General features: G+C 45.7%; 1 protein-coding gene across 2 annotated transcripts in view; it reads right to left on the minus strand.

The window, feature by feature from the left end:
* The window catches only part of LOC134337808 (forkhead-associated domain-containing protein 1-like), a 144,691-nt gene that overhangs the window by 28,623 nt on the left and 89,867 nt on the right, over positions 1-26,201 (minus strand). For both annotated transcript variants that reach the window (XM_063033061.1, XM_063033062.1), the window contains 2 exons: positions 16,685-16,829; positions 10,487-10,620 (listed from right to left, as the gene is read on the minus strand). In XM_063033061.1, coding sequence (XP_062889131.1) covers positions 10,487-10,620; positions 16,685-16,829 — 279 coding nt within the window. The remainder of the gene's footprint in view (positions 1-10,486; positions 10,621-16,684; positions 16,830-26,201) is intronic.

Below are 26,201 nucleotides of genomic sequence, written 5' to 3' on the forward strand. Positions count from 1 at the left end.
CCACCCTGCTCATGGACTGTTTGTCCTACTCCCATTGGAGAGGAGGCTACGTAGCATCCAAGGCAGGACCACCAGACTCAAAAACAGCTACTTTCTCCAAGCAGTAAGGGTGATCAACACCTCCACCCACTAACCCATTCCACCACACCTCCACCACCAATACTTTATTATTTCCTGTCAGAATTACCATATAATTAGACATTTAAGTATCTAGTGTCGCTTCATGTACATTCAGTTGATCTATGTGTGTAATTTATATTATATATTTACTGTATATTGATAGTGTTTTTATATTATAGTGTTCTTTGCCTTATCGTGTTTATTTTTGTGCTGCATTGAATCTGGAGTTACAATTATTTTGCTCTCCCTTACACTTGTGTACTGGAAATGACACTAAACAGTCTTGAATCAGTAGCTCTGAGATTATGCCGTCATGGCCAGCACCTTGAAGGGAGTTCCCACTCTGACGCCTTCAGTCGCCCAGAAGCACAAGAGTTGTTGGCTGAAGCTGAAGACACCACCACAGTCCCAGGCCTCATCCTCGGCCTTGGTAAACAGGTACAGATGTGGGGAGGAGCATGAGGCCATGTGGAGGATTGCCAACTCTGATTGCCTGCGAAACTGGAAAATCACCACGTACTTCCTCTTCCAACTCTGCTGACTCTGCCCTCCCGCTTTTAAGCACTGAACTGTTTCAGGAAGATGACTCACTGCCGTCATCTCAAGGATAACTGGGGGTAGGCAATAACTTTTGGCCTCAGCAATGATTACTACATCCTAAAATAATGAATGACTTAAACAAATATTTTGCCATCTTTCCTTGCCTCGGAAATGAACAAAGTCTTTGTAAATTATTTATGATTCATAATGACCAATCAAAACACTCTTTTTTAACTGTAAGCTCCCAAATAGCCAACACAAACCCATCTCCAATAAGCAATGGGCTGAGATGCAATTTAAGATTACAGACATGCAATTTAAAAAAAAATGTCCCTAGGATGCTTCTTCCAGCTGACTTACTGAGACAATTGGCAGATTAATTTATCCTGAATAGCTGAACCCAACGCCACCCATCTGCTCATCGTAGAGGAAGGTTTTCTGTCTCAAAGTCACAAAGTTGTGGGGGCAATAACTTCTAATCTAGGCAGCAATTTTTAGCAATTTAGTTACAGGTTTCTGGCAGCAATGAGAAATTTTTCAGTTGTGCAGGTGGGGACAATAAGATGAGGCATTAATCAAGGATGATTCTATTCAAATTCACTTTATCAATACTGGCCTCCGCTGAAAAGTGAGCTAACCAGTCATTCTTGTCTGTGAGGAAGATTCCTACTGCTGTCACAATGGTGACATTTCCCTGAAATTCAGTTGAGCTTGGTGGTGATGGAAAGGATCTGTGAGTGGATAGATTGGTGGGTCAGTGGGTGAATGGCTGACGGAGAAACTGAGCCAAGTCAGTCAGCATCTGCGGAGGCAAAATGGACAGGTGACATTCTGGGTTGAGACCCTACTGTGAACATTTGCATGTCCATTTCCCCCCGCGGATGCTGTCTGCCCCATTGAGTTTCTCCAGCAGATAGTTTTTAGTTCCAGATTTCAGTGACTGCTATTTCTTGTGTCACCGTTATGTAGATTATTTACAGATGGATGTGTGACTAGTATTCCAAGGGGGATGAGGGTAGGGATTGATACTTTTGCTGGAGGAGTTCTGGTTGGGGGAGGGAAAGAATGGCTAGGAGTTTCAGTGTGGGTGGGAGATAGTTTAGGGGATCATGGAAGTTGAAGGTAATTCAGTAACTGGGCAGATATCCCAGAAGAAGATAGGTGCAGGGGTGTTGAGAAAGCAGGGATTCTGCATAAGGAGTTGGACTGATTAGGAGGTTGGGCAAAGAAATGGCAAATTAATATAGTATAGGGAAATGTGTGGTCAGGCACTTTGGTAGAAGGAATAAAGGTGTGGATTATTTTCTAAATGGAGATAAAATTCAAAAATCAGGGGTGCAAGGGGACTTGGGTTCCTTAAAGCAGGGAGTCTGAAGCTTTTTTATGCCATGGAGCCTCAGCATTCATTGAGGGGGTCTGTGAACTCCGGGTTGGGAATCCCTGCCCTGAAGGTTAATTTGCAGGTTGAGTTGGTGGTAAGGAAGGCGAATGCAATGTTAGTATTCATTTCGAGAGGACGAGAATATAAAAGCAGCGATGTAATGCTAAGGCTTTGTAAGGCACTGGTCAGACCACACTTGGAGTATTGTGAGCACTTTTAAACCCCTTTTCTAAGAAAAGATTTATTTATTTATTTTGCTATACAGTGCAGAGTAGGCCCTTCCGGCCCTTTGAGCCATGTTGCCCTGGCAACCCCAATTAAGCGTATCCTAATCACGGACAACGTACAATGAGCAACTAACCTACCCGGTATATCTTTGGACTGTGGGAGGAAACCAGAGCACACGGGGAAAACTTGTGCATTCCATAGGGCGGACATACGGGCTGATCTCTGAACTTTGACACACCAAACTGTAATAGTATTGCGTTAACCACTACGATAACATGGCACCCAATATGCTGGCATTGGAAAGGGTCCAAAGGTGGTTTATAGGAATGATCCCAGGAATAACAGAATTAATGTTCGAGGAGAATTTGATGGCTCTGGGCCTACACTGTCTGGAGTTTATAAGAACGAGAGAGGATCTCGTTGAAATCTATTGAATATTGAAAGGCCTAGATAGAATGGATGCGGAGAGAATGATTCCCATAGCGGGGAGTGCAGGACCAGTGGGCACAGCCTCGAAACAGAGGGACGTAATTTAGAACAGAGATGAGGAGGAATTTCTTTAGCCAAGGGGTTGTGAATCTGTGGGATTCACTGCCACATATGGCTGTGGAGGCCAAGACATTGATATTTAAAGTGGAAGTTGACAGTTTCTTGATTAGTCAGGGTGTCAAAGGCAGGAGAATAGGGTTGAGAAGGATAACAAATCATCCATGATGGAAGGGCAGAGGAGACCTAATTGCCCTGATTCTGCTCCTAAGTCTTATGGTCGTATGATTCTGCACTAGGAGACCAGCACTGCCTGATGACGGTAACTCTCGGGACTATTCAGTCCAGCTTCTCCCTCAATGCGCTGCACAAAGTAACATCATCCTGTGTGCCCCTGACTTGGAAATCTCATTCAAAGCAGCAAAATGGCAGGGCGGTCGATGCTGCTGCCTCAGAGCTCCAGCGACCCAAGTTCGAAGCTGACCATTGGTGCTTTCTGTGTGGAGTTCGCACGTTTGCTCAGTGGGTGTCTGGTGTCCTTCCACAGTCCAAAGATAGGTTGGTGGATTAACTGGCGACTGAAAACAAATCTTTAATGTAGTCGAATGGTAAAAAGAATAAAAGGGAACATTTTGGATATGGATGTGAGAGAGTAAACTTCGTAGTTACCAGGAAAGAAGGAAGTGGGGAATGGGGCCAATGGGAGAGCTCACTTTCGACCTGGCATTGAGCTGATGTACCGAGTGGCCTTTCCCTTTGTTGTCAGTGTGACCTGACTACAGTACAAAGGGACAGAAGTTCTCAAAACCAAAAAAAAAATGCTCTAGGCTTGATGGACTATGGCTTGGGAGTAGCAAATTCAAACTTGAATCAGTGGGGGTTATGGGCTTGAAACTGGAGCACAAAGTCAACTTCACCACGACAGTGATGGTGTGCCACCTTGCCAGGTATGGCGAACGTCACAGAGCCAGGCAGTCGAATTTTGGATACATTGCTACTTCTGGAATTTTGCTGTGCTGCCACACATTAACACCCGTTACATCTCACATGAACTTTGTTTCAGGAGGCTGAGAGGCAGCGTAATTCAGGGCTTGTCTATCGTTCAGCAGAGACCATGACTCCTGTCCAGGATGAAGGGTTTCCGTTCTATGGGTGGGCTGGGATTATTCTCTCTAGAGCAGAGAAGGTTGCTGGACAGTGTGCCAATTCAAACTCATCGAGGCTCTTAGCTAAGTGAATAATGAGAAAATGCATCTTATGCAGAAGGTGGCAAACCACAAAATGCAGATATAAGATGATCAGGAAAAAGATTCAGGGTGACAAATTTCTTCATGCAGCAAGGAAACTTAACTACTGTTGAAGCAATGAGGTGCCATTTTCAAGAGAGAATGTCAGAGCAATGGGGACAGTGGGGAATGGGATGCTGGATTGCTTCCACTGACAGCTGGCAAGGGCTACAGAGGTCAATGGCCCCTTCCTCTGCTTCATAGATCTGATCCGTGCTGAGCTGTTGTACTGTTAGTGCACAGTACCAGATGCAAACATAAAAACAACATGGGGACACTAGCCCCGGAAGAAGCACTTTCCTGAGGAGCTTTAAGCCCAGTGGGACATGGGCCACTGAAGATTAATTGATAGATACAACAAACAGTTAGCCAGATGAATGGTATATTGGCCTCTTATTGCAAGAGAAAGTGAGTACAAGAATACTCAGTTATATTAGAGACCTTGTGAGGCTGCCCTAAGAATAAAGAACCTTCTTACCAATGAGAGGCCGTAGTTAAGGACAGGTGGATCTCAGCAGATCACCAGATTGACTCCCGGGATGGGGCGCTTGCTCTCTGAGGAGATCTTACGCAGGCTAGAGGTTAGAAGCGATCTCATTAAAAAGTCATAATTCTTAACAGAGCTTGGCAGGCCCGACGTAAGGCTTCCTTTAGTTTTGGTATCATGTCTTAACAACTAATGACACAAGTCTAAAATGTAAGGTTGATGCAAACATGATGCAAAATGCAAATATATAAGCCCCAGGAGATTTACACAGTAAATTTAAATCCAGTCAAACACATTATCACTAGGGTGGATAGCTAATTAACTAGAAATATACTCTATTAGTGTAAAAATAAGTACCAGCTAAATTTATTAATTGTGACATTCAGCTAATCCTTTTACCTTTTAATCCCATTTACAGACAATATAGATGAGCTTCACTGGTTCTAATTAACCTTGTGCGAAGCAAACTTTTTATTTTTTGCTGTGTTTTTATAAGCCTGCAGTTTATTATATCTTTCCAAAACAATATGCTGCTCTGTAAATTATATTATGTACCGGAACGTCTGGCTTTGTCAACGCTCTAATTCCCTGCCATCTGCTTTGACATCAGTTTGTAAATCACGCCCCCTTGTGGTGAAGTGCTAATTACCAAAAGAGGTACTGAAGTGGGAGGTATGAAGAAAAATCCATCCTCAGTAACATACAACATTTGCAGGAGAAAATACAAAATGGGGAAGTTGCCTGTTGTGAAGGGGTGAAGAAAACCAATCAGAGCAAACTCCAGGTTTTATTTAGAGAAAATTATTTTTTTTTCAAATTATGATTTTCAGAAATGTTCCAAAGTGTTTCATAAGACATCACTGTTAGAGAGAATATCTGGTAGCTACTTTATACATGCACTACCAAGAAGTACCAGTGTTTTTGAAGACTCAGATAGAGGCAGTATCCATGTGATGAAGTGTACGGGTGATACAGGGAGTGATTCAGGTACTGCACAGGGAGAGCTCTACGATGATCAAAGTAACACACAGGCAGTTGTATTTGATAATGAATGTGTGGTGCAGGCAGTGCGTGATGTATTACGTAGCGGGGGCTGAAATGAGTGAGCAGGGTGTTATACGGGGGGGGCTGTGTGTAGGTTCTGTGTACTCAGCTTAATGTTGCAAAAGGGAGCAGTGAATAGCACCCAGTATGCTGTATAAGGGGAACAGTGTCTAGTGAGCTGTGAGTTACAGAGGGAAAGTTATATATTCTCAGTAGTCTGCTGCAAGGTGTGGGGGGTAACTGCAAACAGCTATTGCACACTGGAAATGTATATTGTGGGCAGTGGGGTACAGAGGGAAAGTTATATATTTTCAGTCGCCTGCTGAAAGGGGTAATTGCAAATAGCAGTGTTGCACATTGTAATTGTATATAAGAGCTTGAGATACAGGAGCAGAGTTAGGCCATTTGGCCCAGCAAGTCCATCTTATCATGGCTGATCCATTTTCCCTCTCAGCCCCAATCTCTTGCCTTCTTCCTCGTATCCCTTCATGTCCCGACCAATCAAGAATCTATCGACCTCTGCCTTAAAAAAAAAGGCATCCGTTAGTCTTGCGAGACCATAGATCTGTGCCTAGAAAGTCTTCACTCTCCAGGGCACAGGCCTGGGCAAGGTTGTATGGAAGACCAGCAGTTGCCCATGCTGCAAGTCTCCCCTCTCCATGACACCGATGTTGTCCAAGGGAAGGGCAAGGGCCGATACAGCTTGGCACCAGTGTCGTCGCAGAGCAATGTGTGATTAAGTGCCTTGCTCAAGGATACAACACGCTGCCACGGCTGGGACTCAAACTCACGACCTTCAGGTCACTAGTCGAATGCCTTAACCACTTGGCCATGTGCCCGACCTCTGCCTTAAATATACATAAAGACTAGGCCTCCACAGTTGCCTGTGACAATGAATTCCACAGATTCACCACACTCTGGCTAAACAAACTCCTCCTCAGCTCTGTTCTAAAAGGATGCCCTTCTGTTCTGAGGTTGTGTCCTCTGGCCTTAGACTCTCCCATCGTAAGAATCATCCTATTCACATCCAACCTATCAAGGCCTTTCACCATTTGATAGGATTCAATTAAGTCACCCCTCATTCTTCTGAATTCCAATCTTCATATGACGTGTCATTTAATCCTGGAATAATTTTCGTGAACCTCCTTTGAATCTTCTCCAGTTTCAGCTCATCCTTTCTAAGATAAGGGGCCCAAAACTGCTCACAATATTCCAAGCGAGGCCTCACCAATGCTTTATAAAGTTTCAACATTACATCCTCCTTTTATATTCTAGTCCTCTTGAAATGAATGCTAACATTGCATTTACCTTCCTCACCAGACTCAACCTTGCAAATTAACCTTTTGGGAATCCTGCACATGCACTCCCAAATCCCTTTGCGCCTCAGATTTTTGTACTTTTTCTCCATTTAGAAAATGTCAACCCTTTCAGTTCTTCTACCAAAGTGCATGACCATACACGTCCCGACATTGTATTCCATCTGCAACTTCGTTACACATTCTGTCTAAGCCCTTCTGTAGCCTCTCTACTTCCTCAAAACTACCTGCCCCTCCACCTATCTTTGTATCGTCCGCAAACTTTGCAACAAAGCCATCAATTCCATGTGGTGGGCATTGTGTTGCACTGGGAGAACTGCAACAGCAAGCAGAGTGTAGCAACACTTACAGTACGCTGGATGAGCTCAGCAGGTCGGGCAGCATCAGTGGAAACGATGAGTCGACATTTCGGGCCGGAATCCTGCGTCAGGACTGAAGAATGAAGGAGGTGGAAGGATTTGAAGAATGCTTGTAGGTTCAGTTGAAAGACCAGTAATTTGAAAGACAAAGGGGTTGGGCGGGGGGGAGCATCGACGTCATAGGCAGGAAAACAATGGGTAGTAGAAGGAGGAGGCGGAACCATGAGGGAGTTGATATGCAGCAGGGGGAGGGGGCAGAGTGAAATAGGGATAGAGGGGGAGGGAATTACCGGAAGTTGGAGAATTCTATGTTCATACCAAGGGGCTGGAGACTACCTAGACGGTATATGAGGTGTTGCTCCTCCAACCTGAGTTTAGCCTCATCATGGCAGTAGAGGAGGCCATGTATGGACATATCCGAATGGGAATGGGAAGCAGAGTTGAAGTGGGTGGCTACTGGGAGATCCTGTCTGTTGTGGCAGACGGAGCGGAGGTGCTCGACGAAGCGGTCCCCCAATCTGCGTCGGGTTTCACCGATGTAGAGGAGGCCGCACCGGGATCACCGGATGCAATAGATGACCCCAACAGACTCACAAGTGAAGTGTTGTCTCATCTGGAAGGACTGTTCAGGGCCCTGAATGGCGGCAAGAGAGGAGGAGTAGGGACAGGTATAGCACTTACGCTTACAGGAATCAGTGCGGGGTGGGAGATCAGTGGGGATGGACGTGTGGATCAGGGAGTCGTGGAGGGACTGAGTGTAGAGTGTAGCACAGGTGAGATGTTTAAAGTGAGCGCTATGTTGCACGGACACCAAGTATTTGGTGAGAAGTGCATTGCACAAGAGCAGCTGTCAGTAGTGAGCAGTGCGTGGCACAAGGGAGGTTTGTATAGTGAAAATTGGAGTATAGAGTGGTGACGTACAGGGGTTCTGTATGTACTGAGTGTGAAGTTTGGTTTCAGGAATGATGCAGCACAGTGCATGACACAGAATGTTCAACAGGTGCCCCCTTTACGAGTAAGTATTACATTGATCTCCCCATCCTTTTACCCCTTCTAGCAAATGCAGGAGTGTTCTTTTCTCCAAGCCTAAAAGAAAAGCTCCTGGGGGAGCTGAACAGGTCAGACAACATCTGTAAGAGAGAAATGGATAGCCAGCATTTTGGGTCGAGATCCTTTCATCTGACTGGAAGAGTGGAGGTGAGACAGCCAACATAGACTGGTGGGGACGGGGCGGGGGGTGTGGTGCGAGGGTTGCCGACAGGTGGATCCAGGTGAGGAGATAAATGTCTTCCACACTTCCCTCCCGCAAATGACTCCATTAGCCCCTCCTCAGTTGACTGTGAATTCCCCTCCACGGATACTGCCCGACCTGTGGAGTTCCTCCAAAAACTCCCCTGTTGCTCCAGATTCCAGATCTGCATGCCCTTGTACCTTCGTTCTGCTCTCCTTTCCTTTCCACTGTCAGTGACTGTCTATCTGCCCAGCTGATCCTCACACCACCTCACTCCCACACCTGTTGAAGGTTTTGCAAGGAAGCACATAGTTATTGTGGAACTCAGCCACCCACAGCAGAATGCACACTGTGTCACGTTGATAGCTCTCGCACAGGGAGGCCTGACTCAGCAAACTGGAAGCAGATTCTGCCAAGGTTCCAGCTCTCGGGTGCTGTCCGTGAGAGATAGGGAAGCGAATGTCGTATGTGAGTAAAAATGCGCTTTGCTGTGCTCCATTGCTAAACATAAGAGCATAAGATATAGGAGCAGAATTAGGCCATTTGCACCATTGAGTCTACTCCATCATGGCTGACCCAATTTTCTTCTCAGTCCCAATCTCCTGCCTTCTCCCTGTATCCCGTCATGCCCTGACCAATCAAGAATCTATCATCCTCAGCCTTAAATACACATGAAGACTTGGCCTCCACAGCTACCTGTGGCAAAGAATTAATTCTACACATTCACCACCGACTACCTAACAAAATTCCTCCTCATCTCCGTTCTAAAAGGACACCACTCTACTCTGAGGCTGTGTCCTCTGGTCTTAGACTCTCCCACCATAGGAAACATCCTCTCCACATCCACTCTATCAAGGCCTTTCACTATTCGATAGGTGAACAGCCCGCCACCGCTCGGCGTTGAGCTGCACATGAGAAACCTCCCTGCTCCTATCCTCGGGAGGAGGAGATAGCAGCGCACCGCGCGTGCGCAGCCCTCGGTGAAAATGATATTATATCCGTTAAATAGGGGCCGTGGACAATTCTGATTTGATGGAGACAGACGTGAAGGCACAGAGGAACATCTGGAGAGATTTCTGAAACACAGGTTCGCTGCTGTTGTTACTGCGCGATCGAGAATCTTTCAGAGAGAAGGCCTCAAAATCCCCGGCTTTGTCTGCTGTTGGCGACCAAGATTGAGGTCGAATCGTTCGGATAGAGATGGTGCTCGGTACTCGGTGTCGGAGAGCTGATCGGAGGCTCGAAGTTTTTGGATGACTCAGAGTCAGATTGTGGTCGGCATGGCAGGGAGAGATTTTCTTCCTTCTCCCGTCTGCGTAAGATGTGGGACATTTGAGAAACTTTGAACTTTTTACTGTATTGATGGACTTCTTCATCAAGTTATGGTATTGTTGCACTGTTGTAACTTTATGTTATAATTATGTGGTTTTGTTAGTTTTTTTCAGTCTTGGTCTGTCCTGTGTTTTGTGATATCACACCGGAGGAAATATTGTATCATTTCTTAATGCATGCATTAATAAATGACAATAAAAGAGGACTGCCTGTCTTCATAATCTAAAAAAAAATGGCTGTTTATCTGATGGGAGCAGGAGGGGGTGGCCGTTTTGTGAACACAGCCAGCAGGGGAAAGGCACAAGAGCAGCACTGGGGATCACAAAATTAATACTGCTGTCATTTCACTTAAATTAATAGTGACAAAGAGAGTGGCTTGTCAGGTGTCATAAAAGAGAAAGGATCGTTTCAGAACAAGATGTGGTTGAAATACTATCGGAAGCAGAAGCCGATTACGTTTCTACACTGTTGGAATTCACCCAGTCACACGATGGTGTAAATTCCCCTTTGCAACGCAGCTGCAATTTAACATATCTGTTAGAAAAATCTACTACTTAAGTAAATGACTGTAGTTATGATGTGAAATTAATGGGGTCTCTGAATGAAGACCTGGTACAGCACAGAGCTCAGGAGCAATCAATCAATGCAGTAAACTGCAAACATTTGCAAGCATTACCACTTTAGCTTCGTCGTTACTTTGTAAGGAGCTGCCGGGGGATTTGTTATTGATGAGCATTCGCTGGGTCTGCAAGGCCGCCAGCTCCTTCCTCAGAATCATCAAGTTCTGTAAGGCTTCTTCCTGGCTGGTTCCTGTCGGTGCCACAGGATAAGATATTAGCAAATGAGATCCAAAAGGAGACGACCACAGCTTATTTTCAACCCCCGACCCCCACTCCCACTCCTCCCACCTCAACTCCTGCATTTCAGGTTTAGATCTGGAGCAATCTCATGGCAACTTTGCTGGAATGCAGGTGCAATGTTTTTAAAAAATCTTTCATATCAAGTGCTTCCAAGCAGAGGAGGAAAACTGGAAACGCAAAACAAAAACTGTCCTTTAAAACGGACGTGTTTGGAAGATGAGAAACAGAAAATAAGAGGAGAGGAACAATAAGGTGGGAGTAAGACAGGGGTTGGTGCAGGGGCAATGTATAATAGAAACCGGCAGAAAATGGGAGGGAGAGAGGGAGCCAGAGAGAGAGAAAAAATAAATCATAGCTTTGATTCCGATGTTAATACTATGGAGCAACACACACACACACACACACACAATGCTGGAGGAATTCAGCAGGTCAGGTAGGATCTATGGAAAGGAATAAACAGTTGACCTTTCTGGCTGAAACCCTTCTTTAGGACTGAGAAGGGAGGGGGAAGATGCCAGAATAAAAAGGTGTGGGGAGGTGGAGGAGGTGAGCTGGAAGGCCATACATGAAGCCGGGTGGGTGGGAAAGGTAAAGGGTTGGAGAAGGAGGAATCTGATAGGAGAGGAGAGTGGACCATAGGAGAAAAGGAAGGAGGGGACCCAAGGGGAGGTGATAAACAGGTGAGAAGAGGTAGAAGGTCAAAGTGGGGACTAGAGGAAGGGAGGGATTAATATTATGGATGTATGATTTATTATTTTTTGGCGTGTGCGTGTGTGCGTCCGTGCGATTTTGGCGGGACAATGTCTTCATGCCTTCACAAGGCGCGGAGCGAGAGAGAGAGAGACCGTGTGGCGCGCCACTCCTCCTCACAGACATTTCGCAGTATTTTTCCCTTTCACTTTACGAGGTTGAGTTGTGATCTCGACACTCAACCTGGCATGGATGGAAAGCGTACTCGGGAGCGGACCCGACTGGGTTCGAACCTGAGAACCTCTGCTCCCGGGTCCGGCACTGGGTCACTGCGCCAGCAGCCGGCCCGGATGTATGATTTAAAGTAAAATTAATGGATTTTGGTCTCTGAGTGAATATAAGAGAGGCAGGGGATAAATGCAAAGATGGATGGAGACATGGATTTACCTAGACCTATTGAAAGGACAGACCTTCATCCATAACTGAGCTTGATCTTTCCAATGAACTTTCAGAGATTGAGTGATTTTCCCTTCATCACTCGGCTTGGATGACCCGTTCCCATTAGTCACACTGTCTCTTAGCTTGCTGATCTATACTGGCTCCTGATTAAGTGACACGCTCTTTTTAAATTGTTTTTAAATCCTCCCAATGCAACAATTCATCAGCAATCTACGGGGCAGTGTGACTGACGGGAACGGGTCATCCAAGCCGAGCTCCGGATCAAACCGAGATCACAGAAAACAGAGTAAGGAAAACCACTCAAACTCGGAGGTGCGGTAGAATGGTTAGGTTAAGGTATGGATGAAAGTCTGTCCTTTCAATGGGTCTAGGTGAATCTGCGTCTCCGTCCGTCCTAGTATATATCGCCTTTCTTTCTTGTATTCAGAGACCAAAGTCCACTTATTTCGAGAAGGCATCTCACCACCACCTTCTGTCAACTTTGGGGAGTTAAATGAGGTGCTAAAGAGGTTTCCAAAAAAAAGGAAGAAATGAGGGAAAAAAATTGGGTTTGATTCTGATGCTGTTTTGCGGAGTTAGCACGTTCTCCCTGCGGCCATGTTGGTCTCCTCATGGCTTTGGTTTCTGCCTTCGCCAAAGAACCTGTGGTTTGGTAGTTCATTGCCTCTAGTGCAGCTGGCATTAAAGGGAATATAAATTATAGGGAAATAAGTGGGGGAGTGGGACTGATGGATTATTCCGAGAGCTGGCATAGATTCGATGGGCCCAATGGCCTCCCTCTGTGTATAAGGGAAGAATGAAGTACATTTAATTGCTTCATTATTCACTATTTTGCTCAATACCTTCAGCTGCTAAGACCCTAATACCTAGATTTTCCTCCCTGAGCCTCTTCAACATGGGGCTTCCATATTCCCTTCTAGGACAGTCCTTAATACTTAAATTACAAATAGAAAACTCTCAGCGGGTTAGTTGAGGCGTGGATTCAATGGAAGAAGGGTTTAATGTGATGACTCGTCACTGCATGAATAGCTAAACCTGGTCCATGGCTAAACTCAGCAAGGATAACGGAACGTAGAACAGTACAGCACAGGAACAGGCACTTTGGCCATGTTGTGATGCTGAACTAATTAAACTATTAATTAAATGCCAAACTAAACTAATCCCTTTTGCCTATATAATGTCCACAACCCTCCATTCTCTGCAAATAATGTGTCCAGGAGCCTCTGAAACACCTCTGGCTCCCTGATCACGCCTGATAGTGCATTCAAGGCACATACCACTCACTGTGTAAACAACTTGTCCCACAAATCTCCTTTGAACTTCTCCCCTCTCTTCTTAAATGCATGCCCACTGCTAAAAGGCGTTTGAACTTTCTAATAGATTGCACCTCTCATAATCTTTAATCAGATCGCCCTGGTGCTCTAGACAGAACAGCCCAAAGTTTGCCCAGCACATGCCCTCGACTCCAGGCAGCACCCTGGTAAGGCAACATGCACAAAATGCTGGGGGACCTCAGCCTGTCAGGCAGCGTCTGTGGAAATGAACAAACAATCGACATTTCGGGCCAAGACCCTTCATCCTGGTATATCTCTTCTGCACCGTCTTCAAAGCCTCCCTGTCCTTCCTGTAATGGGGTGACCAGAACTGAATGCAATTCTCCAGATGCAGCCTAACCATTGTTTCACAAAGCTGCAGCATAACTCCCTGGCCTTCCTTGAACCTCAACTCCTCGACTAACAGATGCAAGCATTCCATTTGTCTTCTCTACCACCCTGTGATAGCCAAAAGTAGTTCCATGGTGAAAGATGGGATGGTTCATGCATTTCATATACTCAACCATCAGGAACAGGCTCATCAGGTCAGTGAGGCTGCACCAAACATCAGGCTCCCATTTTTGCGTTACCCTCGTCCTATCCTAATGCATTATATTTTTTCAACTTTCCCACTGACTCTCCACTAGATTCTGCCATTCAAAGGCTACACGTTTTAAATTCATGTCCCATTCCCATCCTGCTATGTCTATCCACGGCCTCCTCTACTGTAAAGATGAAGCCACACCCAGGTTAGAGGAACAACACTTTATATTCATAATACATTCTTACATTCATGGGTAGCCTCCAACCTGATGGCATGAACACTGACTTCTCAAACTTCCGCTAATGCCCCACCTCCCCCTTGTACCCCATCTGTTATTTATTTATATACACACATGCTTTCTCTCTCTCTCCTTTATCTCCCTCTGTCCCCCCCACTATGCCCCTTGCCCATCCTCTGGTTCCCCCCCCGCCTTGGCCTTTTCCTTCTCCCTGGGCCTCCTGTCCCATGATCCTCTCATATCCCTTTTGCCAATCACCTGTCCAGCTCTTGGCTCCATCCCTCCCCCTCCTGTCTTCTCCTATCATTTCAGATCTCCCCCTCCCCCTCCCACTTTCAAATCTCTTACTAGCTCTTCCTTCAGTTAGTCCCGACGAAGGGTCTTGGCCCGAAACGTTGACTGTACCTCTTCCTAGAGATGCTGCCTGGCCTGCTGCGTTCACCAGCAACTTTTATGTGTGTTGCTAAAGATCTAAAGATTGGCTTTATATGTTCAGATGTAGGTTGAAACATCAACACGTGCAGGGAAATGTGCCATTTGCGTCAATGACCAAGACAATCTGAGGATGTGCTGGTGCACGCCCACAATTTACTAACCCTTTGGAATGTGGAAGGAAACTAGAACACCCAGAGGAAACCTACATGGTAATGGGGAGAACGTACAGAGTCCTTGCAGAGAGCATTGGAATTGAGCCCAGGTCTCGGTGCTTTGTTACTTCAAACTGCTATGTTACTGTGCCACTCCAGATCAACACGTTAAACTAGTAAATACTATTCACCTACACATTAGAGGTCACTTACAATGTGGTATTTTAATCTTGGAATGTGTGATGACCCCTGTCCAGTCACAAGGAGAACCTGCAAACTCCACATGGACAGCACCAGATTGAACGTGGATCTCTGGAGCCATTAGGGGCAGTGGGATGGATGTGGGGGGAGGGATGAAATCATTGGGCGGGGTTTTCAGTCGTAATATTGGAAAAAACAACTTAGTAACTCTGACTCACTGCCAGGTACAGAACTCTTACTCACTGCCGTGCTCCAGGCTCACACAAGTTCAAGGCCTACTTTTAGGTGCAGAGCTTGATGGGATTGCAGACCAGCAATTGGCTTTAGATGAGGAGGATAAGAAATGGATGGAGGGGCCCGTGGGAGTAGCAGCTTCCCCAGAGAGGGAGAGAAGTTACAACCAGAGACAGAAAGGGGAGGCATCGGCTGAGATTTGCTGTGAGGCCGTGTCGTAAGTGGCTGAAGGTAAAGCCGATTGGATCAATATGGTCTTTGCTAAATGGTGGCCTGTTTACTATCACAAAGGCAGCACTGACAGGCCCCAGAGATTGGGTAAATCATCCAGCGGCTCAGAGAAATGAAACGGAGTCAGGTGTCAAGACCTTGTTTGAAAGGGGGGGGGGTTGAAGAGTAGCAGGCTGCTCGAGCTGCAGCGTCGGCTGTGATCTGTACCACTGAAGGCACAACAAAGGGAAACAGACCGACGTTTGTCTTTTCCTTTCACTTCCAAAGTGAGGGAGGAGTCAATGCAAAGGTCCGCACTGAAATGGTGCAATTTAAACTTGCTTCTGTGATGTACAGTTACCAAACACTCTCGGGACAGGTACAAAATGAATTAGGTACAGAATAAACATACAAACAAAATGAGTTCAGTTTCCTTCTAATTTCTCTCTCCCCTGAGGCGCTGGGTCCTGGATGTCACGTTGGAGACAGATCTTGTTGGTATTCAGATTTTTCGTCATCATTGGGCCCAGAAAGGGGGATGGGGAAGGCCAGGTGTCACAAGTGATGGCATTAATGAACCTGGTGCCTTGCTGAGGTAAGAAGTGGATTCACGTTCGCCCAACACGTGGAGATCTTGACTGCTATGTACTGTGCGGGTCCGTCACATGCTGTGCAAGTCCCACAGTGTTTGTCAGGTCACCTTTACCACAAGACTTCCTTCACTCCGCTCTTCATCAGCTTTGGGACACCTGAGGGTGAAGGGCTCAGCCTGTGGTGAACTCTTACAGCCGTGGCATTGAGTTCCGGCTGAGAACAAGGTTCTACCTCTGAAGGTCAAGGGCACCAGGAGCATGGAAACACCACCACTCCCCCAAGGTTGCCCCCAGGTTACTCACTCGTAAACGTTTGGCCATTCCCTCATCGGTGGGTTTAGTCTTTGGAAGTCCGAACCTGACCTCACCATGAGCATACTTTCACCAGAAGGTTCAATGAGTTGCTTCCCCCAGGGCAATTATAGACAGGTAATAAATGCAATATGTTTTAACAAAAAAATTATGCGAAATTTGATGGCCCTGGTGGTTGGGGTGTCCTGGGAAAACAGAAAGGATAAGTCTGGGAACAGACTTGCCTTTAAACAGGCAAATAATGAATGCTCCAAGTGCCACACACAAAATGCATGAGGAACTCAGCAGGCCAGGCAGCATCTATAGAAAAGAATAAACCGTCGACGTTTCAAGGGTCCTGCTGAAGGGTCTCGGCCCGAAACGGCGACTGTTTACTCTTTGCCACAGATGCTGCCTGGCCTGCTGAGTTCCTCCAGTATTTTGTGTGTGTTGCTTGGATTCCCAGCATCTGCAGGTTTTCTCTTGTTTATAGGGATCCGAGCGCACTGGGAGAAGAGAGAGTGACTAAGCCGTGACTGGGCAACGAGCTGTGACACTGGGCTTGCTGCAAATGGCGGCTGCTGTGAGTCTGGGTCCTACTTCCGGTAGACTTGGTGAGTGACCAGGCTTCAATAAAAGCTGACAGGTACTTACTTGGAGTGTGCGCTTGTTCCAGAGCCCTCATCCTGGTTCGCAACTCAGCCAGGGCTTCTCGCTGCCGCTGAATAACCTCCACATGGCGGTCACCTTTGCACTGCGCAGCAACCATCGCGAGGTCAGAGTTCACCTTATCCTGCAACTAGATATTTGAACTGAGAGATCAACAATGTGTTTTGCATTCTGAACTGTGAGAAATCGCAGTGGAAACACCAAGGAAAGGAATAAGACTTAAGAGTACACCATTTGACAGCAGGATTTCAGTTTTTACTAGAAGCACTCAACAGATCAGACTTTAGCTATGGAAAAAGCAAATGCATTAACCTTTCTGGTCAGAGACCCTGCATATTTGCAGAGATTAGATTAGATTATGAGGACACGCAGTCCTCTTTTATTGTCATTTAATAATGCATGCATTAAGAAATGATACAATGTTCCTCCAGAGTGATATCACAGAAAACAAGACAAACAAGGACAAAAAAACCTGACAAAAACCACATAATTATAACATATAGTTACAACAGTGTAAAGCAATATCGTAATTTGATAAAGAACAGACCATGGGCACGGTAAAAAAAAGTCTCAAAGTCTTTCAAAAGTCCCATCATCTCACGCAGACAGTAGAAGGAAGAGAAACTCTAATGATGCTGCCTGACCTATTTGTTCTTAAGAATTTTTATTTTCCTTTCAGATTTCCAGATCTAAAGTTTTTTTTGATTTTTGTTTAACTTTTTCTTGACCCTTCACCTTTGATTTATTTCACATTTGAGGGTAATTTGTGCAAAAGGTTGAGTGGTTAATATATGATTGTGGTGCAGAGAGGAGCAGGTCAGATCATTGTAACTGTTTTGCAGATACAGAACTTCCACCTTCTACTGGGAAAACAGCTTGAAACTAGCACAACGTAACTTGTAGAAGCAACTGTAAACTCCATTCTTTGCAACTTTAAAGGGAGGTGGCCAGTTATAATGCTCATGGCGGATCAGCAATCCTTTCACTGGCCAGAAAACTCACTCACAGATAAGGTCAAAGGTCAAACGGCCTTGCACAATCAATGGACTTTCCATCCTCTGGTCTGCAGTACAGCAGCAAGTGAAGGGAATCAAGTAAGTGCTAGGCAGGCTGTGGAAGACATAGGTGAGTTGATGGGCTAGGGAAAGTGTCAGAGATCAATAATGGCTACAGTCAGTTGCTAGACTGAGGTCTAGGATGGACGTGTGGAGACAAGGTGGCTAATTATGAATGAGACGATTGAGAACATCATAGAAACAGGAGTAGGCCATTCAGGCCTGTTTCACCATTCACAAAGGTCAAAGCTCATCCTTTAACCTCGACACCAGTTTCATCCACCAATCCATCATCTGTGATTCCTTCAAGACCTGAAAAAGTGTTGAATTTACAACAACACTGCACTTCTACAGTTACCTAGGATATTAAATTGCAAAGATTCACTACTCTCTGGGTGAAGACATTTCTCCTCATCTCTGACCTGAAGGCCTGACTCTTTATTTTAAGATGATGATACCTGGTTCTGAGGGAAATATAACTCTACGTCTCCCTTGCGATCCACTACCCAAAACCCTCTTAACTACCACATCATCTACTAACTTGGTGGGGAGGAGAAGATGGCGGCGTGACACAGCATGCGCGGCCGCTCCGAAATGATATCGTATCTGTTAAATGGATACCTTGCACAATCCTGATCTGATGGAGACAGACGTGAGAAGCGAGGAGGAACATCTGGAGAAACTTCTGAAATGCCCGCTTCGCTGCCGTTGCTACTGTACGATCGAGAATCTCCAGAGGGGAAGGCCCCAAATCCTTGGCTTTGCCTATTACCTGTGGCTGGGGCCGGGGTCAAAGCGCTCAGCAGAGATGGTGCTCGGTGTCGGAGGGCTGGTCGGAGGCTCGAAGTTTTCGGACGGACTCAAGAGTCGGCTGTGGTCGGGTGCTTCATCGGCAAGTTTGCGGCGCTGGAGGTTCATGGCAGGGAGAGATTTTCTTCCTTTTACCGTCTGCGTGAGATGATGGGACTTTCGAGAGACTTTGAGACTTCTTTTTACCGTTCCCATGGTCTGTTCTTCATCAAATTATGGTATTGCTTTGCACTGTTGTAACTATATGTTATAATTATGTGGGTTTTGTCAGTTTTTTTAGTCTTGTTTTGTCTTGTGTTTCTGTGATATCATACTGGAGGAACATTGTATCATTTCTTAATGCATGCATTACTAAATGACAATAAAAGAGGACTGCATGTCCTCATAATCTAAAAAACCCTTTCTCATTACTCAATGCTAGACTTAAAATAGCCTGTTCTTGAAAATACTTTCAAGAAATTCATCCACCACTGTGCTAGCTTGATTCATCCACCATTCCTGCTAGCTTGCTTTGTGCAGTCTATGTGCAGATAAAAGTTTCCCGTAATTATTGCAAGTCTTTCATTCCATTGTTTACTTACCTGACTTATGCAGTGCCTTACATTACTGCTTGGGGAATATATGCAACCTCCCACCAAGGTGTTCTGCTCTTTGCTCTTTCTTAGCTCCATCCAAAGTGATTTTAGGAGCCAAGATCCTTCTTCTTTAATGCCTTTATCTCATTCTTTACCACCAGGGCTCTCCTGCTCTTCTTCCATTGTGCACATTTCTTCTAGATTAAATATCCTGGAATATTCAAATCCTAATCTTGGCCAATTTGCAATTATGTCTTTGTAATGCTTTTCAGATCATACCAACTTATTCTATTGGTTTGGTTAATTCGCCTGTCTCGTTATGATTGATATCTGCATTCAGATGAAGAGCCTTCAGTTCTGTCTGGTATTGGAGGGGGCTGGTACTACACAGGACCGAAAGAAGCTGCAAGGGGTTGCAAATTTAGTCGGCTCCATCTTGGGTACCAGCCTACAAAGTACCCCGGACATCTTCAAGGACCGGTGTCTTCAGGAAGGCAGTGTCCCCTATTAAGGACCTTCAGCACCCAGGGCATGCCCTTTCCTCACTGTTACCATCAGGTAGGAGGTACAGAAGCCTGAAGGCACACACTCAGTGATTCAGGAACAGCTTCTACCCCTCTGCCATCCGGTTCCTAAATGGACATTGATCCCGTGAACACTACTTCACTTTTTTAGTAAATGTATTATTTCCGTTTTTGCATGATTTTTAATCTATTCATTATATGTATACAATAGTAGATTTATTTATTTATATATTTTTTCTCTTCTATATAACGTATTGCATTGAACTGCTGCTGCTAAGTTAACAAATTTCACAACACATGTCGGTGAGAATAAACCTGATTCTGATTTTTTCTGGCACTCTTCCCTGCTCTGATTCTGATTGGACGAAAGTTCTGATGTTTGTAAACCCTGTAGCTGCCTGACAGAGTCTGGATATTGCCACCCATTTGGTTACACTGCACCATCACTCTGAGTTTTCTTATCAATTTAAATTGTTCCTCACCACTCCCCATGCCACTACCATGTGTTAGGTGTAGGACAGCCCAATTCAACTGAAGCCAGAACCGAATGATGATGGCTCCTGTTTCGCCCGTACTGGTGTTCCATAAATTGAAATCCTCCCCCTGCCACACAGACTTCCAGTCTCACACTTAATTGTCTGATCTTATTAACTGTATGCTAATTTAAAGAAAACTAGTTGAATATCTCTCCTGTGGTTTGCTTGTTAAGGTTGCTCATATTCTTTCAGCAGAATCTCTTTGTCATATCTACATTACTGACCACATCTCTACATCCTCACTTTATTCCTCACTAGCTCCAGAAAATATCCTTACCTCGGCACTGGGGACTCAGCACAGACTTCGAGAGTCACATTGATGGTGCCCTGACTTGACTTCAGTTAACTAGTTCTAGCTGGGAGATTGGACTATTGATCTGATTGCATACGGCTCTCATAATTACCTGGGAGACTAAAGCTATCATTTTTTTAACACTGCTAATTAAAGTTACAAGGTTAAGAGAATTGAAATTTAAATCTAAATTAAAGCCATACAGTTTTAAAATAGCTTCTCCAGCTGAGGACCTGCCTGTGGTGCATTTCCAGAAGGTCCCCTTAAGGAATGCAGAGCAGGTCTCAGATGCATTGTGGATGCTGGCCGTGTGCGCATGGATACAAATCTCAGAACTGGCAATCAGTAGAGCGTTACACAAGTAGCGTTTTTTTCTGACCCAGTACGGCGCCACGGTAGTGTAGCGGTTAGCGCGATGTTATGATAGCTCGGGCGTCGGAGATAGGAGTTCATTTCTGACAGTCATCTATGTCCTCCCCATGGAATGCGTGGCATTTTCCCATGTGCTCCAGTTCCCTCCCATGGTCCAAAGATGTACTGGGTTGGTTAATGGGCCATTAAATTGTCCCTGGATTAGGTTCGGGTTAAAATCAGGGTTGTCCGGGGTTGCAGGGATAGTGCAGCTTGAAGGGCCGAAAGGGCCTACTCCACACGGTATCACAAACTAAATAAATAAAGAAATAAATACAATCGAACAACAGAAAATCTGCAGGCGCTGGAAATCCAAGCAACACACACAAAATGCTGGAGGAACTCAGCAGGCCAGGCTGCATCTATGGAAAACAGTACAGTCGGTGGCGGGACTGGTGAAGCGTCTCCGCCTGAAACGTCGACTGTACTCTTTTCCATAGATGCTGCCTGGCCTGCTGAGTTTCCCCAGCACTTTGTGTGTGTTGAATAAGTACACACGGACAGGCAGCATCACATGTACCCATATGCTCTTCTGTGCATCAGCATGAAGCTCTGAAAAGGAAAATTACAGACTTGGTGTAAACCTTAAGGACCTCAATCTTCCATTTTCATTCTTTTATTGAAATTGAATCAGGTGGCTCACAAAATAGCTTGTTATATGTTCCAATTCCTAAGCAACAAACCGAAGCACTTGGCTATATCATGTAGGCAAAGCGTGACTCACTAAAGACAAAACCTTTTTGTCTCCAACAGTGCCAGGAGATCTGTTATAACTCACTGCTCCAAACTAATTTCTGTAAACTCACAGAAATGGAGCTGCCTGGGCCAGAAAAGATTAATTGCAGCATTCACCACGAATACCCACACAACGTTTCTTTAGGAACTGCTCAAGATACTATGGAAAGCCAATAAGATGGACACAACTTCTATGTGAACAATGAACATGACTTCCTGTCCCTGCTGCTGCACTGATCAAGTTCATCATTTCTTTAAAAGTAATGAAATGAATATTACTTTCCGGTGCTTAATCACGACACCAGAACTTTAAAGGAAGCCGTTGCACGCACAGCAGTAAGTGGAGAACCAGGTGTGTAAAAAGGGACAGCACAGTGGCGTAGTGGTTAGCACAATGCTGTACAGTACAGACGACCCGGGCTCAATTCCTGTCACAGTCTGTAAGGAGTTTGTACGTTCGCCCCGTGATTGTGTGGGTTTCCTCCGGGTGCTCTGGTTTCCTCCCACAGTCCAAAGATGTACCAGTTAGAAGGTTAAATGGTCATTGCAAATTGTCCTGTGATTAGGCCGGGGTTAAATCAGGGGTTGCTAGGCAACACGGCTTGAAGGACCGTAAGGGCCTATTCTGCACGGTACCACCAAATAAAAATGCCTAAATAAATAAAAGTTTGTGTTGATAAACTCATTACCTGTTAAGATAATATCACTTCCAAAGTCCACTACACATAACCAGTTGGAATTGGAATTATTAGTGATATCTGCAGGACACAGTGGGAAGGGTGGGGTGAGATTTTTATTCAGGGAGTGCAGCAAGCCAAAGGGGAATGATGGGGAATTCAGGACAGAGAGTCTGGAGTTTTCCATGATTCCCTCAGGATTTCAGGGAATACTCATTTTATTATGCATACACCTCTTCTAATAGAATGTGGCACTCATGGCCTCATGGGATGGTTAACGCTAGCAGAGGAGATGCCTTTAAGGAAAGGATTGAGAACTATCAGCAGGAGAATGGAAAAGAACGGGAGGAGATGTTGGTGGGAAATAAAACTATCAGATGACAGGAGTTCAGTGGAATGACTCACGCTCCTCAGCAGTTGGCCAAAGTGAAAAGCCACTGAGTTTGATAAGTAACAGTTGAAATTAAGAAAATAGAATCAATACCACAACAAAGAATGAACTTTAAAATGTAAATATAATATCGCCTGCAACAGAAGTGTGTGATGAGATGAAATTCAGCTGAAGCAAAATACTGCAGGTTCTAAAACCTGACTTGAAAGATGATGGAAATTGTCAGCAGCTCTGGCAGCATCACTGGAGACCTGATTTCAGGTCCATAGCTGGTCAACTTGCCCCGTTGTGAGGAGAGGTTGTCGACATGAAATGTTGTCGCTGCTTCACTCTCTACAGATTCTGCCTGGCCCGTCCGGTACAGCTGTGTGTCTTGGTTTCAATCCTTGCTCTGTGTTGGCTCAGCCAACCTCAGTCATTTAAAGGTACAATTCTGTAGATACTGGACATTTCAGTAACGCTGCCTCTGGGACAGTTTTGCTGGAACTTGTGAGAAAAGCAAGCCTTAACGAAGTTTAAACAAATCGCAGGGTAAGCTCAGAGCAAAAGGGCTTTCCAGGTACCTCTGACAAGGTCGGTAGAAAAGAAGCCTTTTGAAAAGGCTTGTGGCTAGCATAAACACCAGCACAGAGACGATCTCTTCCTGTGATGTAGAAACCTATGCTTATATACACAAGTTTATAGGCATCCTCATGAGACCATGGATTTGCGCCTTGGAAGGTTTCCAGGGCACAGGCCTGGGCAAGGTTGTGTGGAAGACCAGCAGTTGCCCATGCTGCAAGTCTCCCCTCTCCACGCTACTGATGTTGTCCAAGGGAAGGGCATTAGGACCCATACAGCTTGGCACCAGTGTCGTCGCAGAGCAATGTGTGGTTAAGTGCCTTGCTCAAGGACACAACACGCTGCCTCAGCCAAGGCTCGAACTAGTGACCTTCAGATCACTAGACGAACGCCTTAACCACTTGGCCACGCACCAACACATAGTACACATGAAAATAAGGATATATTTCAATTCAAATAGCTGGCCAACACCCCTAGGCCTACAATGTTTGTGCCAGACAGGATGCTAGATACAACTAGATCCTGCACGTGATGTACAGCTACACCCTCCATCCCCTGAGTGTTCATGTACCCCTTAAACCTCACTGTTGTACCAGCTTCCACCACTGCCCCTGACAGCCCGTTCCAGGTGCTCACCACACTCCACGTAAAGAACATTCTCTGCAAATTCCCTTTCAACTTTCTGCCTCTCACCTTAAACGGATGCCCTCCGGTATTTGACATTCCTACCCTGGGAGAAGAAAAACAAGACCTGACAAAGGGCGGATGAGCTCCTTGTGAGCCAACGGCCATCTTCCGTGGAAGAGATTAAAGCCTCACCACGTATCTACGAGTCGTAAGCTATGCACCTAGTTAGAAGAGACATGATGAACTTGGGCGCTGCACCATGTGCCTGGACCTGCCCAAGACCTCCACCTAAGGAAGGGCCGAGCTCGAAGAAGAGGCCGCGGCTGGAGGCCGACATGGCCTCGGGCTCAAGTTCAGCGGGGGCGGCGGCAGGCAGTGCCAAGGCGGCCAGCGAGAACAAACTCTAGGAGAGGCTGTACTCGGTGCTGTTGCAAGATCGAAGAAGATGGAGGTGCATAGCCGCCAACCCTGGATTCGGGACGGCACCCACTGACTGACTGACCCTGGGAGAACGATCCTGTCTATCCCATCTATACCTTTCACAAGTTTGTAAACTTCTATCAGATCTCCCCTCAGCCAGAGAGAACAACCCAAGCTTGTCCAGCCTTTCCTCACAGTTCATACCTCTAATCCAGGCAGCAGACTGGCGAACCTCTTCCTGTGGCCTTTCCAAAGCTCGCACATTCTTTCTATAATAGGGGCAGCCAGAATTGCATGAAAGACGCTGGACGCGGCCTAACTGGAGTGTAATGTAGCTTCAACGTGATTTCCTGGCTCTTGCGCTCAATGCCATTCACACAGAAATTCACCGAACCACACATCCAGTGGGCTGTACTGCTTAAAGAGAATATGATACATTGGATAGACAGGTAGCCAGCGTTTGGATGAGTTAGTGAAGGGTGAAAGTGGAACTGAACCCCAGGGAGCAATGGAAGAGAGAAAGAAGCAAACTTCAAAAATTAACTTATAAGTGTAGATCATTACAGAATCTGATTGAAACTAGATTCTGATACTCAGAGGCCAATGATTTCACTGCAACATGCAGGGTCAGTGGAGCTGTAAGCTTTTTCTCGGCGTAGAGCTTACTAATGCTGTCACAGAGTACTTGCAGCAGCACCACGGGTAATAACGCACTCTCAGCACGTCTCACATGCTCCAGGGACCATTATCTGCTCAAACTGCAACTCTCCTGGCCTTTGTGAAGCTTGATTTGCCAACGCTTTTATACTGTGGATTACGAATTGAAAAGGGAGGAAGGGAGAGAAGTCTTGCATTTAGGGAGATCATGAAATGGTTTACAAAAGGCGGAAGCAAGGAGGGAGGAACGCCACTAAAAGCGAGGAGGATGAAATAACGAGCAGAACCGTGCAGCGTGAATCTTAAACCACAAGGCTAAAATCTAACTGCGAAGGAGAAAAAAAAAACCTTTTCCTGTCTGATAATATCTGGTTCAAGAGAGGTAATTTCCTTTTCCGTATAATTAAAGATTCTACCAAACCCTTGAACCAGTGAATTCTCTGTCAGGATAGCACTAGGGTCCAGGGCACTGAAGGTCAGTTCTCCGCCTCTCCATTTAGAGTGCAGCCAAGGCATCTGAGTAGTTTTATCAGGAGTACACTCCCAACCCGCAGTCTGCACTAATCCAGGACGGAGGGGCTGTGCCCTCCAGTCCACTCCGAATTCTGCTGAATACTGATCCATGCAGACGCTGCAACTCCATCCCAGCCACTGCTGAGCAGACGCCCTTCTGCAGAAAGTTATTAATTTGCTCATCTCTGCAGGGCCTTCCTTCCCCTCGCGCCGTCACATATCATGAGGTGGCACTTCCATTTCAGTGATGGAATACCTGCCACCAGCTCAGCAAGCAACGTGATGGATGAAACAGCTCGAGCTGTTCAGCGGATCAAACAAGCTGAATTAGTTCTTATCATCCCCTGACTTTCCCCGGTTTCTTCCCTCCTTCGCAGCCGGTGCTGAGTCACACAGAACATTTCCACGGAGCCTGAACACAATCCGTATTTATATAGTGAACAATTCCAATGCAAGGAGGACTAAAACTAGTTACTAAAAAGGCCGAAGAAAGAGGTAACACACACAAAATGCTGCAGCTACTCGGCAGGCCAGACAGCATCTATGGGAAAAAAAAGTACAGTCGACGTTTAGTGCCGAGACCCTTTGGCAGGACTGGAGAAAGAAAGGTGAGGAGTAGATTTAAAAGGTGGGGGGTGGGGGGAGGGAGAGATAAACACAAGATGATAGGTGAAACTGGGAGGGAGAGGGATGAAGTGAAGAGCTTGGAAGTTGATTG

This window comes from Mobula hypostoma, chromosome 25 (assembly GCF_963921235.1).
Source record: "Mobula hypostoma chromosome 25, sMobHyp1.1, whole genome shotgun sequence".
Lineage (NCBI taxonomy): Eukaryota > Metazoa > Chordata > Chondrichthyes > Myliobatiformes > Myliobatidae > Mobula > Mobula hypostoma.